The sequence below is a fragment of the Carassius auratus genome, unplaced genomic scaffold, assembly GCF_003368295.1.
Source record: "Carassius auratus strain Wakin unplaced genomic scaffold, ASM336829v1 scaf_tig00017547, whole genome shotgun sequence".
NCBI lineage: Eukaryota > Metazoa > Chordata > Actinopteri > Cypriniformes > Cyprinidae > Carassius > Carassius auratus.
Window position 1 is genome coordinate 4,882 of NW_020524794.1, and position 15,341 is coordinate 20,222.

Consider the following 15,341-nt stretch of genomic DNA (forward strand, 5'->3'; position numbering starts at 1 on the left):
GAGGATCTAAAAGATCACAACATATTCAAGGACTTGGTTCTGAATCTCCTCTATCTTAGTTAGTAAGGAAGCTGATGCCGAGCCATATATTATTCTACAATAATCAATTGATGATCAAAGCACAGTTTACTCTTTTAAGAGAATGTCTTCCTGTAGCTGGACTCGGATTTGACATAACCATAGACAGTAAAATAAATGGACACAGCGACCACATTGGAACTCAATTGAGACAAGTGAAGCCCAGTTTTAGCGTTTTTTAGCACTTCCGTTTCTGACGCGCAGACTCAAACTAAGCTTGACGACGTCAGCAACCTGTCTGACAGATGCAAATCTTCTAGTAGCTGTGCGTGCAAACTGCCATCGTTAATCTTGCAGAGACGGCGAGCTTGAGCGGGGAGTTCTTTGTCGTGAGTGAGCAGGAGTAAGTATTCTGATTAATTATTTTGTATAGTATTTTAAAATGTAACGCCAGTACGCCATATTAAGTTAATTGCCTGCGAGCTTCTCCTCCTGTCTGTACGGTAATGTGACAGAGAGACGAGTGGTTATGATGCAATCGTTAGCCTATTTTTTACAAAAACTGTTTATACGGGGCCATAATGTAACATAGAAGGTAATGGAGCCCTTTATACATTGTCGTGTATCTTTAGAAATAAATAATGGACAAACGGAGTCTTTAAACGCCTCAGATGTAAAGTTATTCGCTGTCAAAGTGACGCCAAAATGAATGGGAGTCAATGGGAATGCTAACGCAAGTGAAGTTCTGCTAAAAGATGGCAGCCCCCACCTGACTTCAACTTCGAGTTTTTTTTTTTTTTTTTTTTTTTTTTTTTAATTAATGCCAAGGTACCAAAAATACAAATACAGATAATAACAACATCACGTGCAAAGAGGTGACATTACATGCAAAGCATCATTTATAGACATATGCAACAGTAAATAAATAAAACAAAACAAAACTTTAACAAAATAAATTAAAAATATTAAATAAATGAATCGTTTTACAAGCTTTGAGATTCTTAGAAGATGAAATAGTTTGAATATACTGTTGAGCCTCTTTTTCAAAAACAATATATAAAGGATTTTGACGATTTAATTTACTACGGTGAATGTGAAATTTTGCAAGAAGTAATAATAGGTTAATAATAAAATATTCCTTAATTTTATCTTTTGGTATATTAAAGAAGCCAAACAGTACATCCTTAAAAAGCAGAGAGAAACCATGGAGCACACTGCGATTGACAACACTACAGAATTCAATCCAAAATTGCTGTGTGTGAGGACAATCCCAAAATGTATGTACATCTGTTTCATTAGGGTCACCACAAAAACAACAGCTTGTATCGATGTCTGATTTAAATCTTTTCAAAAACACTTTAGTTGGGTAAAATCTGTGTAATAATTTGAATGAGATCTCTCTAACCTTGTTATTATGTATTTCGAAGACAGATTCCATACTTTTTTCCAATCAATATGATCAACCACATTCTTCCAATAAAACACAACGTAAGGAGTTGTTACAAGCTCCTTTTGAAAAAGTGATCTAATCTTAAAGTTACGTGATGAAGAAGGTGACAGAAAGCATAGTTTTCCTACTGGGATTTCAAATGGGTCTAAAGAAATAGATAAAGGGCTGGATGATCTAACAGAGTCCCTTAAAAGCATAACAGCTCCTTTAGGAATAGAGTCCATGACAATGGAAAATTCTTTGGGAGTTACTGGAAAATTAAATTTACATAAAAATTCTTCGTAACTTAAAAGAAGACCTTCTGAGTTAAATAACTGGGAAACAATCATAATGTTTTTTCTCAAACCAACTACTAAAAAAACAAAGATTTTCTCTTATATACAATGTCTTGATTGTTCCAAATGAAGTACCGGTGAGGGGAGAAATTGTGCTTATAGATTAATGACCATGCAAGTAATGCCTGTTTGTGAAATTTAGATAAATTGTAAGGGATTCTAGTAATCTAGTAATGATAATGAAATTGTTTTTAAAGACATATATGATGGTTTTGTCTGTATCAGTGAGGTCAGCTCCCAAGAAGGGCTCAATGAAGGCCGTCAGTAAGAGCGCAGATAAAGGAGGAGAGAAGCGCAAGAGATCCAGGAAGGAGAGCTACACGATCTACGTGTATAAAGAGCTGAAGCAGCTTCATCCTGACACCGGAATCTCCTCCGAGGCGATGTTCATCAAGAACTCTTTCATCAACGACATCTTCGAGCGCATCTCCGGTGAGTCTCGTCTCGTCTCGTCTCGTCTCGTGTCTCTCCAGCATCACACCGAGAGAGATCCAGACCGCCGTGCGTCTGCTGCTGCCGGAGAACCGGACAAACACGCCGTGTCTGAGGAACAAAGACCGGGACCAAATACACCAACATCATCAACGAACCCGAAGACTCTTTAAGAGCACCACATCATCTGGAGAAGAGCCCTTTCTGTTACATCAGAGGAGCACCAATAACTTCTGTTTAGTACTACTTGTTTAATGTCATGAATTTACTCTGCATATTAAAAAGTAATGCTCATGTACAGTAGCATACATCAGATAAACACGGCACACAACATTTATTACAAATGACAATGTTGTCATTCTGAAATCTGAATAAAGATTTATGCTTTCACTGTTTAAATAATTGTTAAATTGTTTTTATTCATGCAGTAGGTTGACGGCAATTGTTTTAACAATGATTTTGTTAGCTTGTATTTTTAAGCAGTCAATGATTTAAATGTTGGTTAAATAATTCATCATGCATTCATAATATTTCAAGCTAAATGAAACTCACTGCTAGTAAAATGCCATAAAATGTACATGATCTTGAACAGTCTGAAACAGATATTGTTCAGTCATAAAGAAAGAAAAAAAAAACATATTCAGATGAACTCATGCGCGTAATTTGCAGGGGGTTAGGGGGGTCATGACCCCCCCAAAAATCAGATTTAACTAATATAACCCCCTCAATATCATCAAACCATTCAGATTTAAATAATATGAAATATTTAGAATAAACACTTTTGTTCGTTTTCTTTATTAATTTAATTTGCCAGCAAGAAAGATAGTATCATATTTTAAATAATCTGTAATGTACCCCCCGACCCCCGCACCGACTACTTGGTATTACCCAACCTGCTTTCTCTACCAAGTTTGTTCACTATTTTGCGCAGTCCCTGGGATGAATGGGTGGAAAAAGCTGACGGAAAGATGAAAAGGACACTGAAAGGCAGCCAGACAACAATTTTTCATTGTTTGTCGACACCAGCCAAAAAAAAAAAGAAAGAAAAGAAAATTCTGACCAAACGGAGGTACCCCGCTAAATTGGCTGTTAAGTTAGCTCAGCGTTTCTCAAAGTGTGGGGAGTAGATACATGACAAACATGTTTTGTGCCCATCTTTTTAATTACTTTATTTATTGACCATACACTCAAAACAAAACAAAGACACATTTAAATGTAAGCCTTACTTAACCTTTTCACACGTAAGTTTAAAAGTTTTTCAAGGCGACCGTTATTGATCTTAGTATCGCTTTATGGTTCCCATGGAGACGAATCATTCATTGCTTGTCAGCGCTGATGACTGATGATCTGCTATTATTTCCTTTTTTATTCTAATTTCACAAATTTGTTAGCTAAAGCAGGATATATCTGATATTCCGATTGTCAAATATGTGGAAGTGGATGTGTTTTGTTGTTCTAACACCTTTATAATGATCGCGTTAATTGAGTTGTATGCGCAACGTATTTTAGGTATCTGTCTTATTAAAATACCTAAAAAATTACGTAACGTTAAATTATTATTAGGAATTTACCACCTCCGGTTCAATTTGAGATGATTATAATATATTATAATTTTAATTATATATATATATATATATATATATATATATATATATATATATATATATATATATATATACACACACACATATTTATTTATTTATTTATTTATTTTATTTTTTTTTTGCATGGAGTTTGCAAAGTGACAAAATGAATCAAAGCACAACTAAGGTTAACGTCAGTCCACACTTGTATTTTCTCGGTTTCTGAATTTGATGTTATCAGAGGCTAAATGCAAACACAATTTGAGTTTTATTTCATGCAAAGTGATAATATAATTGCACTTAAATTTTCTCTATTTGAAAGTTTTTAATGCTGTTATTTTTGTTTTTGTTATTATGCTGTTTTGTTGACTGGAGTTGGCTGGCTAGATGTTGGTTTGCCAGTGTCCTGTGAGGTAAAGCCAGAGGGTGCCAGGGATTGTGTAGAACCAATGTCACTGAATTGTAACTTAAGTTGCTGTTTGCTCCAATACAGTCACCCGTTTTTTTTTTTTTTTTTTTTTTGGGGGGGGGGGGTACATAATTAAACTATGCACATTAGCATGTTACCTTTTACACAAGAAAATTATTCAAAAAATTAATTAATTAATAAATATGCCGCAAGTTTAACCCCCCAATGGTAGACCCAAAGTTACGCCCTTGGATGAACTTATAAACTTATTCCAATATTGCTGCTCAATATATTAACTAAGAAGACATGAAGCATTATTTCTAATATGATGCATGGTAAGTCTTGAAATTCAATACAGTGTAGAGCAATATAGAGTTATCTTGCAATATTTATTTATAAATTTGACGATACTGAGTTACTGATTAGCTTCAGATCGGGTGATTTTAGGTCAGTATTTTGGTTGTTAGTGATGCCAGAGGGAAATATTATTTCGGCACTCAAACACTTCTGGTGGACTGATGGTAGTTTAGAATGCAATGAGCAATCCAGTCATTATAAAGATCAGCGGTGTATTTACAGAGTAATACAAAGATAATTATTGCTAAAAGAGTATGTCAATAATATGAAATTTTATTTGCATTGCCATGTTATTTGTGCTAAACATGTTATTTAATGTTGATAAGAAGTACTACAATTTCCCCACATTTTCCATTCCAATAATTTTAATACACTTTGATTAACTTGTCAGCTTTTGTATCTACAGCAGAACTACGCACCACAGTCTCTGATGTACTGGTAAAAAAAAGGTTCATAAAGGTTTACTGATGCACATACTGAGGTATACTGACTAGCATAAAATATCAACTCTAAATGTGTCCATTACAGTAGAAGGATGAATGTGTGTATCTCGGCATAATATAATTTATAGAACGAGTTATATTCTATCCACGTTAGAAACAATAAGATAATGATTTCATTGGCCACATTAGAGCCAATCAGAGGCTTTGAAATGTTAATCCCGCCCTCCACCTCATGCTTTGCATCTATCATCTCCCGTCTATGATCATCTCCCATCCGTTTCTTCCTTTGTTTGATTTACCGCATTTTTATTTATTTATTTATTTTTAAATTTAGTCTTATTTCTAATGCTATTTTTTAGTTAAATTATATATAATTAGAGGTTCTAGACAAGATTAAAAAGAATCACCAGTGTAGAAAAATGATCCAGAGAAATATATTTTTTATTGCGCTTTTTCAGTGTACATATGACATTTTTATAATGTTAATAAAAATAAACTCAGTGTTATAAAAATGCTAGTAGTTTAAACAAAGCTTCATTTATACAGTTTGTACATATAATATTGTAAGTCTAAAGCCATCACAAATCCTATAAAATAAAATAAAAACTTGATCACAGAGCAATCAACAAGTAAAAAACTGAGAACATATCTGCAAAAAGTTATAAAACATTTTAACTATATTAATAGTATGACTGTAAGATATTTAAAATGTAAAAAAAAAAAAAAAAAAAAAAAAAGAATTCCAATTAAGAAAAATCATCATCTGTCTTGACTTGGCAAAAACACGGCCATTCTTTTATAAGACATTGAACACATTTTATTGATTTTTATTAACTAAGTGCCCATTTACACCCTTATTACACTGTTTTTCAGCACCAACAGAATAATATAATAACGTTAAACAGTTTCATGTAGAGTTGTGTTAACGGTCCAGTTTTTCGCGCTTTTTTGAAGCTTTGATTGTGTTTACAGTGTGCAATATAGGCTAACGTATTCATGTTTCACGTGTAAAAACACAGTATTTTTCACACAATTCACTTATCTTAATACTGCTGTTTTCACTGTCATAAAAACGGGCTGATGACTTCCTTGTTCTATAAAGTCCCTCCATCAGAAATATGTGGCGAGTTCTGATTGGGTCAGGGTTTCCTGTGTTGTGATTAGACACCAGCTGCGTGTGCTGCCCTCCTGGTAACGCGATTGGACTAGTTTTGAGAAGCAAGTGGGCAGGAGCATGTGCTGGAGATGTACTTCTAATCACAGGAGCGTTTTTACTGATGAGATGCACATGAAAATCACATTTGTTTTTTTGCACAGCCCTAACATCTAGTTAACAAAGCTAAACAGCGTTGCCCTTCGTGTAATAAGTTACAGAAACTGTTAAACGCACCAACAAAGGTGATTGGACTCTGAGATGAAAATTACAGCGTTTCGATGACATGGCGACAAACCAGGGGCATAGATTACGCGGGGGACATGTCTCCCCCCCCCACACACACTTTTGATAACACGGAAATTCGTCCCCTGCACTTTTTCGGTCAAGTGTGTTCGTATAGAGGCTTTTAAGAGCTGGTGTGAATAAATAAAAATTTAAACTCAAAGAGACAGGGTAGTTAACACAAAACTCCTCATATGGGCAACAGCGTCCAACTGTCGCTTTACAAAAACAGTTGTTTTCACAGAAAAACCTTTTATACAGTCTATGAGAAAAACAGGCACGATTGCGACAATATGTGTTTTTTTCAAGTCATCTCCAGCAGGTGATAAAGTATATGAAAAATGCTATTATTACAGTATAAAAACTATTCTGCCTTATTATGTGATTGAGTGTGTTTGTAGTATATAAACAAATCATTATTTGTTATTGTCCAGCGGTTATAGGTTTCTAAGCCAATTAAAAGCTAGAAATTAGAGAAAAATTTAAGTTGCCTATAGTATCCTACCAGTCAGAAGTTTTTGAACAGTAGGCTTGTTAATGTTTTATAAAGAAGTATCTTCTGTTCACCAAGCCTGCATTTATTTGATAAAGTACAGCAAAACAGTACAATTTTGAAATATTTGTCTAGCCAATTTAAAGCAAGACATTTTTCTATTTTAATATATTTCAAAATGTAATTTATTGAGATTTCAAAGGTTTTTTTTTTTTTTTTTTTTTTGCATCATTACTCCAGTCACACAAATTCTGATATTCTGCTAAAGAACAAAACACTTATGAACACTTATTATGATAATGGTAGAAACAGCTGAGTAGAATATTTTTAAGGTTTCTTTGATGAATAGAAAGTTCAGAAGATTTATCTGAAATATATTTTCTTTTTGTTGTAAAATTATGCCTTTATCATCCCTTGTAAAATAAAAATTATACTGACTCTAAGCTTTTAAATTGAATAGTGTATAATGTTGCGAAAGCTTTTTATTTCACATAAATGCTGATCTTTGGATCCTTTTATTCATCAAAGAATGCTGAAAAAAAGTGCTCATCTGTTTTAAATATTGATAATCAGCAAATCAGCATATGAGAATGATTTCTGAAGGATGTTTTTTTTTTTTTTATAGTAAAAATATTTCAAAGAAATGCAGGGTTGGTGAGCAGAAGAGACTTCTTTAAAAACATAAAACAATCTTACTGTTCAAAAACTGTTGACTGATATCATTGACTGTTGACTGTTGACTGACTGTTGAGGCTATATAGATAGAAACATTATATTGTAATGTTTTATATATATGGATATGTAATGTATGTATGTGTGTGTGTAATTTCTGTCCCCCTCACTTCTGAAAAGATGGCTACGCCCCTGCGACAAATACAAACCCAGCTCTGTGGTCCAAACGGGTCGTTTTTTGTAGGCGAATTCTGTTAAATAAAATATCTCGCTTGGCATTGAGCTTTAGAATTTCACACATATTATTTATACTCTAACAACATTATTATACACTAACTAAAGTTTAAAACATGGGATCACGAAGAACGGGACCTTTAAACATAAGTGCTCACTGGAGAAAATATTGTACTAATTATTATAGATATTTGTTTGCTTACATACATTAAAATGTGTACAGATAATACAGTGCATTTCTCTAAAGTATTTCAATCAAGCATGTGCATAAGCAGTTCATTCATTATCATTTCTTAAGCAATGCAAGCGTTACTCTGTCTGCTGCTGTGAATCTCTTTTAGCCGTCTTGTGTCTTCTCAGGGACCTTTAAACAGATCAGAGAAGATGATTTATGCAGCTGATGTGAATAACAGACACCTCTGATTTGAGCTCATTCTGCTGATGATTTACTGTTCTAAGATCATGATTAACCTGATACTCACGCAACTGATCTGAATCACTTAAAACATATTTATAATGTAACATATTCAATATGTGCCACAGTCTGCAGGAACAAGTGCAAATTCTTACGTTTTTTTTTCTTCTTCATAATAGGTTGAGCATAAGTTGCATCCTCAACTTCAGCAACAGCATCTAAAGAACATAAATGATCAATGACAATAAAATAATTATACAATATATTATTTTACCATTTCACCAACAAGCCACAAATCTTTAGAAATCATTGAGATCTGTGGCAGAAACGGTGCATGATGGTTATTTGGTAAGGTTAGACCATGAAGCCTTTTAACATAATGAAATAAATTTTTGTGAGTGAAAAACAATGGCATTCTCAAAACTTAGAAAAGTTGATGGGTCCTTAAAAAAAGTCATAAAAAGACAATTAAACTCTGAAAGGCTATGATTTTATTGAATAAAAATGAACACTTCACAGTTCAAAAACAGCTGCTGTGCCTACTGCTGTTACAGTTGAAACCCCTGTATTTCTGCTGTTCCAAAAGCGCCTTCTGCTGCCAGATAATCAATGTGCATATCTTTTTTTTTTTTTTTTTCTGCTTCTGTTCTGATAAAAGTGAAAATCAACCCATTTTTTATCCAGCAAATACACAGAGTTGTAAATGTGAACTTGTGGATCGATAAGAAGATAATTGTTAAAATTTTTCATATTGCATTCAGGCATCTTATTTATTTAATACACTATAATATTAGATTGATAATAATTGCTGCTTTATAATGTAAAAGAACCAATATGTGCCACAATCTGCAGGAACAAGTGCAAATTCTTACATGTTTTATTCTTCTTCCTAATAGATTGAGCATAAGTTGCATCACCAACTCCAGCAACAGCATCTGAAGAACACAAATAATCAATAAGAACAAAATCATTATAAAACATTACTTTTACATTTCCTCAACAAGCCACATGACTTTATGAATCATTCTGATCTGTAGCAGAGATCGTGCATGACGGTTATTTCATAAGGTGAGTGCAGGGGTCACTAACTGACAGACTCCGGTCCAAACCTGGACCACGAAGCCTTTGACATAATGAAATAAATAAATGCCCAGTGCTATTTTCTAACATAATCAAATGTATATCAAGAACATCAAGTAAAACTAGAATTGTGATATGGTTTAGTGTGACAATTAAACTTCCAAAAGCTATGATTTAATTTAATAAAAATGAGGGCTGCATGTTTCAAAAACAGCTTCTGTGCTGCAGGGACGTGCAGAGAGTTCCTCAGGGGCAGGGGCTTAAATGTAAAATAGGGCCACTGTATGTGTGTGTGTGTGTGTGTGTGTGTGTGTGTGTGTGTGTGTGTGTGTGTATGTGTGTGTATATATATATATATATATATATATATATATATATATATATATATATATATATATATATATATATATATATATATATATATATATATAGGTCAAAAGTTTGGATACCTTACTATTTTATATTTTTGCAAGAAGTTACTTATGGTTATCAAGCCTGTATTTATTTGATCAAAATTTTAATATACTTTGAAATAAATTTTATGCAATGCTGGTTTATTATCAATGTTGGAAACCTGTGATACTTTTCACCTGTGATTATTTGATAAATAAAAAGTTAAAAAAGTACAGCAGTTATTTAAAATATAACTTTTGTAACAATATACACTACTGTTAAATAGCTTGAGGCCAGTATTTATTTTTATTTTTTATTTTTATTTTATTTTTTTTTAATACATGAGATTTTATTCAGCAAGGATTTGTTAAATTGATAGAAACAGTAATAGTAAAGATTGATAATGTTAGAAAACATCTACATTTTGAATGAATGCTGTTTTTTTTTTTTTACTTTTAATTTATTTAATCTACTTCAGAAAATAGGCTTGTGGTTGGCACTTGGGATTCATTATTTATGAAGGTTTAATGAAATATTAAATGGTGTACCATACATACTGTAAATATAAGGAAGTTTAAACATTTCTGTGTATTGTTGCCAATCAGTCTGTGATTCCTAAGCTCTGCCCAAGGCACGTCTCCAGGATCTAGGCTGTTTGCCGTGAGAATCATAAAGCTGTATCTTTCTTTCATAAATCTGATCAAACTAAAGACTCTTTTGAGATATGAAAGATGCAATACTACCATAGGTACTCAAGATTAACATGAGACTGGTGAAAAGGTGTGTGTTATGTCCCCTTTAATCTTTTAAAAAGCTTTTTGAACTATCTGAAATGGAAGCGTAAGCGTAAGTTCTACTAGGAAGACCAAATGGCACGTCACATTCCAATTAAGGTCTAAACCAATCGGATCTCAACACGAGGTATATAAAAACACACTACTTGCACCTCATTGTGTCTGCAGATACTGCCACTGTCGTTCAGCATCTCATCCAAACCAAATGTCACAGCAACCTCTCGTAGTTTCTGATTACTTAGAATCAGATGACGATATTGCGCTACCATCTCCAGCGGCTACTAGGGGTAGCATTCGTCTCCAAAACCGTGATTCTCCGTGGACCCAGTGGTCCTCAGAAGGAATTATAAATACACTCCAGGCTGTCAGTATTCCAGTCAACCAAGATTTATCAAGAGATGATCTGGTCCTTCTGGCATTTAACACGCTGGATTCCCCACCCAATTCACCTGCAGATACAGCTCTGTCAATTTCAGGAACGACAGGGCAATCCAAAACAACTGGTAGGAAGAGGTCAGCTAAATCTTCTTCTCCCCGCCCAGTTAAGAAACACATGACACTCGTGCAGGCATCGCAACCTCCAACCAATTATGGTGCTATCGATGCCAATGCTCAATTTATTCAGGCTGTCAAAAGCCTTTCAGATACTGTAAGGTTCTAGAATCCAAAATGGCTATCTTCGAGAATGCCGTTGTTGGTTGCGCTCCAGGTTCTACTCCACCCATATTTAGTCCAGTCTTCCCTACAGCTCCTCATTTTGCTTCCAGAACAACCACATAAGTGCACCCTCTACACCCTCAGGATTACAGGCACCTAACTAGTCGGCTAGCACTTCAAGCCAGGACATCAATTCCCCACCATCGTTGTCATGTTATAATCTGTCTACTGCAGTTCCAGCACAAGCATTCAGTAGCCGTTTCGTTTCACCTGCTGCAGTAACAGTGTCACCCCTAACAAGACAAAATATTATTCAAGGAAAAGACATTAACCTAGCTTCATTGCTGCTTCCTTCACCTGCAATAGACTGTCAAATGGTCGTCTGTGGCGACGTGGCAGTTTACCTCAAAACGTCTGATCCCAGACTGCAACGGAACCTCTCATTCGGCGAATTCGTAATTGCATTCTGTATTTACAGTGATGTCTTATGTGAAGTGTTTCCTAGACGCAGAGAGGAATTAGACCTTTATTTGGCCACGATGGCAGACCTCAATCAAAGGTATGGGGTACGCTATACTAGGAATATCATAAATCCCTCTCGCAAAGTCTGCATCTCTCATTACTCTATTCAACTAAAGAATTGACTGGTCAATCACGTATAATGAACTCTTAGATCGTCATTTCGGAGGCCAGAAAATTCTGGCATGTCCCATCTGCAGCTTGCACGGTCACTCTGCACCTAATTGCCCTAAGACTTACAATAGACAAGATACAGATGCTGTCCATGGTCCTGCAGAAGTAAGCAAAATGTCAAATGCTAGAGGGCGTCCCATTATGAAATTTAACGGTTCTACTTTATGTAATAATTTCAATGAATCTGCATGTTCCTTCCCTAACTGTAAATTTGCTCATATATGTAGTTTCTGCAAGGATCCACACCCAAAATCGGTTTGCCCACAGCAGTTCAAGCTTCCTCTGAAAGTCTGTACTCTGAAAAAATTCTGAGTGGTCACCCATCCACTCCTATCAATGTCTCAGTACTCTCTTCTTATCTCTTTTCTCACCTTGAGCCGCTTTTAGTGGATTTATGAATTACTGGTCTTTCCCAAGGGTTTTGGGTAGGAGTTCTTTACCCTCTCTCTACTACATTCGTAGCAAATAATTTACAGTCTGCTCTCAATGAACCTCAATGCTCAAAAAGAGGTATATAAAGGTTATGAAATCGGTCCTCTCTCTTCTCCTCCATTTAGTCCCTTTAGGGTTAATTCACTCGAAGTTGCTACCCGCAAATATTCAGGAAAAAAACGGTTGATTTTTTACATTTTTGACAAGATTTTGTCTTCTCCCCATTCTAATTCTATCACTAGTGTTAACGAATATATTCCCTCTGAACCCTTTTCTCTGCATTACGCTTCGGTTGAAAATGCTATTCAGTTAATCAAATTAGCCGGCAAAGGTGCTTGGCTGGCTAAAGCAGATATCATGGATGCTTTTAAAATTATACCAATTCACCCCTCTGATTGGGCTCTTTTTGGCGTCAAATGAAATGCAAAATTTAACTTCACAGTCAGACTCGTGTTCAGTCCAAAAATCTTGAACTGTCTCTCAGAAGCGCTATGCTGGGTCCTGTTGAACGTATGTAAGCTCCCCTTCATCTTGCACTTACTGAACGATATCTTGCTTGTCGATTTTCCTTCTCCTAAAACTCTAGTCCTCGACACACTTAAACAGGTCTGTAGCCAAGTAAAGTTAAGTCAAGTCAAGTCACCTTTATTTATATAGCGCTTTAAACAAAATACATTGTGTCAAAGCAACTGAACAACATTCATTAGGAAAACAGTGTGTCAATAATGCAAAATGATAGTTAAAGGCAGTTCATTCTTGAATTCAGTGATGTCATCTCTGTTCAGTTTAAATAGTCTGTGCATTTATTTGCAATCAAGTCAACGATATCGCTGCAGATGAAGTGACTCCAACTGAGCAAGCCAGAGGCGACAGCGGCAAGGAACTGAAACTCCATCGGTGACAGAATGGAGAAATAAACCTTGGGAGAAACCAGGCTCAGTTGGGGGCCAGTTCTCCTCTGACCAGACGAAACCAGTAGTTCAATTCCAGGCTGCAGCAAAGTCAGATTGTGCAAAAGAATCATCTGTTTCCTGTGGTCTTGTCCTGGTGGTCCTCTGAGACAAGCTCATTACAGGGGATCTGTATCTGGGGCTCTAGTTGTCCTGGTCTCCGCTGTCTTTCAGGGCTGTAGAGGTCCTTTCTAGGTGCTGATCCACCATCTCGTCTGGATACGTACTGGATCCGGGTGACTGCAGTGACCCTCTGATTTGGAAACAGACTGGATCTGGTGGCTACGGTGACCTTGGAACAAGAGAGACAAATATTAGCATAGATGCCATTCTTCTAATGATGTATCAAGTACATCGGTGTTATGGGAAGTGTTCCCGGTTCCGGTTTACCTAATTAATGCAACCTAGAAATCCTTTAATGGATTTGGATATTAAAAGCATATCAGTATGTTATGTGTAAGCCAGGTTAAAGAGATGGGTCTTTAATCTAGACTTAAAATGCAATAGTGTGTCTGCCTCCCGAACAATGTTAGGTAGGTTATTCCAGAGTTTAGGCGCCAAATAGGAAAATGATCTGCTGCCCACAGTTGATTTTTGATATTCTAGGTATTATCAAATTGCCTACGTTTTGAGAACATAGCGGACGTAGAGGATTATAATGTAAAATTAGCTCATTCAAATACTGAGGTGTTAAACCATTCAGGGTTTTATAAGTAATAAGCAATATATTTAAAATCTATACTATGTTTGATAGGGAGCCAGTGCAGTGTTGGCAGGAACGGGCTAATATGGTCATTACTTTCCTGTTCATAAATGCATGGATTAACATTTCTGCATTTGACATTGAGAGCATAGGGCGTAATTTAGATATATTTTTGAGATGGAAAAATGCAGTTTTGCAAATGCTAGAAACTTGGCTTTCTAAGGAAAGATTGCGATCAAATAGCACACCTAGGTTCCTAACAGATGACAAAGAATTGACAGAGCAACCATCAAGTCTTAGACAGTGTTCTAGGTTATTACAAGCAGAGTTTTTAGGTCCTATAATTAATACCTCTGTTTTTTTCAGAACTTAGTAGAAAGAAATTACTTGTCATCCAGTTTTTTATATCGACTATGCATTCCATTAGTTTTCAAATTGGGTGTGTTTCACCGGGCTGCGAAGAAATATAGAGTTGAGTATCATCAGCATAACATTGAAAGCTAACACCATGTTTCCTGATGATATCTCCCAAGGGTAACATTTAAAGCATGAAAAGTAGCGGCCCTAGTACTAAGCCTTAAGGTACTCCTCGATATGATACATCTTCATTCACTGCTACGAACTGATGGCGGTCATATAAGTACGTTTTTAAACCATGCTAATGCACTTCCATTAATGCCAACAAAGTGTTCAAGTCTACGCAAAAGAATGTTGTGGTCAATTGTGTCAAACGAGGCACTAAGATCCAATAAAACTAATAGCAGATCATTTTGTAACTTTAAGGAGAGCAGTCTCAGTACTATGATACGGTCTAAATCCTGACTGGAAATCCTCTAAGAAGGAATATAATTGTGAGGATACCACCATTTCTAGTATCTTGGACAGAAAAGGGAGATTCGAGATTGGTCTATAATTACTGTAACTAGTTATTTTGGGTCAAGTTGTGTTTTTTTTTTTTTTTTATGAGAGGCTTAATAACAGCCAGTTTGAAGGTTTGGGGACATATCCTAATGACAATGAGGAACTAATAATAGTCAGAAGAGGATCTATGACTTCTGGAAGCATACAAGTCTTCCTCTCCCTATAGTAGAGAATGAGTGGAACTGTTCCTCAGGGGGTCTATAGTGCACTGTCTGATGCGATACTGTAGCTGACGGCTGAATGGTTGCAAATTTTATCTCTAATAGTATCGATTTTAGAAGTAAAGTAGTTCATAAAGTCATTACTGCTATGATGTTGGAAAATGTCAACACTTGTTTAGGCTTTATTTTTCGTTAATTAGCCCCTGTATTGAATAAATACCTGGGGTTATGTTTGTTTTCTTCTAAAAGAGATATAGAAATACCTCTAGTTTTGTTTT

At 35.4% G+C, this 15,341-nt stretch overlaps 1 protein-coding gene and 1 long non-coding RNA gene across 2 annotated transcripts; one reads left to right on the top strand and one right to left on the bottom strand.

Moving 5' to 3' along the window:
* Positions 1-2,009: 2,009 nt before the first annotated feature.
* On the top strand, positions 2,010-2,408 carry LOC113075719 (histone H2B-like). Its single transcript, XM_026248410.1, has one exon. It carries the CDS (start codon positions 2,010-2,012, stop codon positions 2,406-2,408), a length of 399 nt encoding a protein of 132 aa, XP_026104195.1.
* Positions 2,409-7,573: 5,165 nt separating this feature from the next.
* On the bottom strand, positions 7,574-9,641 carry LOC113075718 (uncharacterized). The gene is made up of 3 exons (XR_003281026.1): positions 9,152-9,641; positions 8,435-8,497; positions 7,574-8,228 (listed from the first exon to the last, which is right to left on the bottom strand). It is a non-coding gene; the product is annotated as an uncharacterized LOC113075718 (long non-coding RNA).
* Between the last annotated feature and the right edge of the window lie 5,700 nt (positions 9,642-15,341).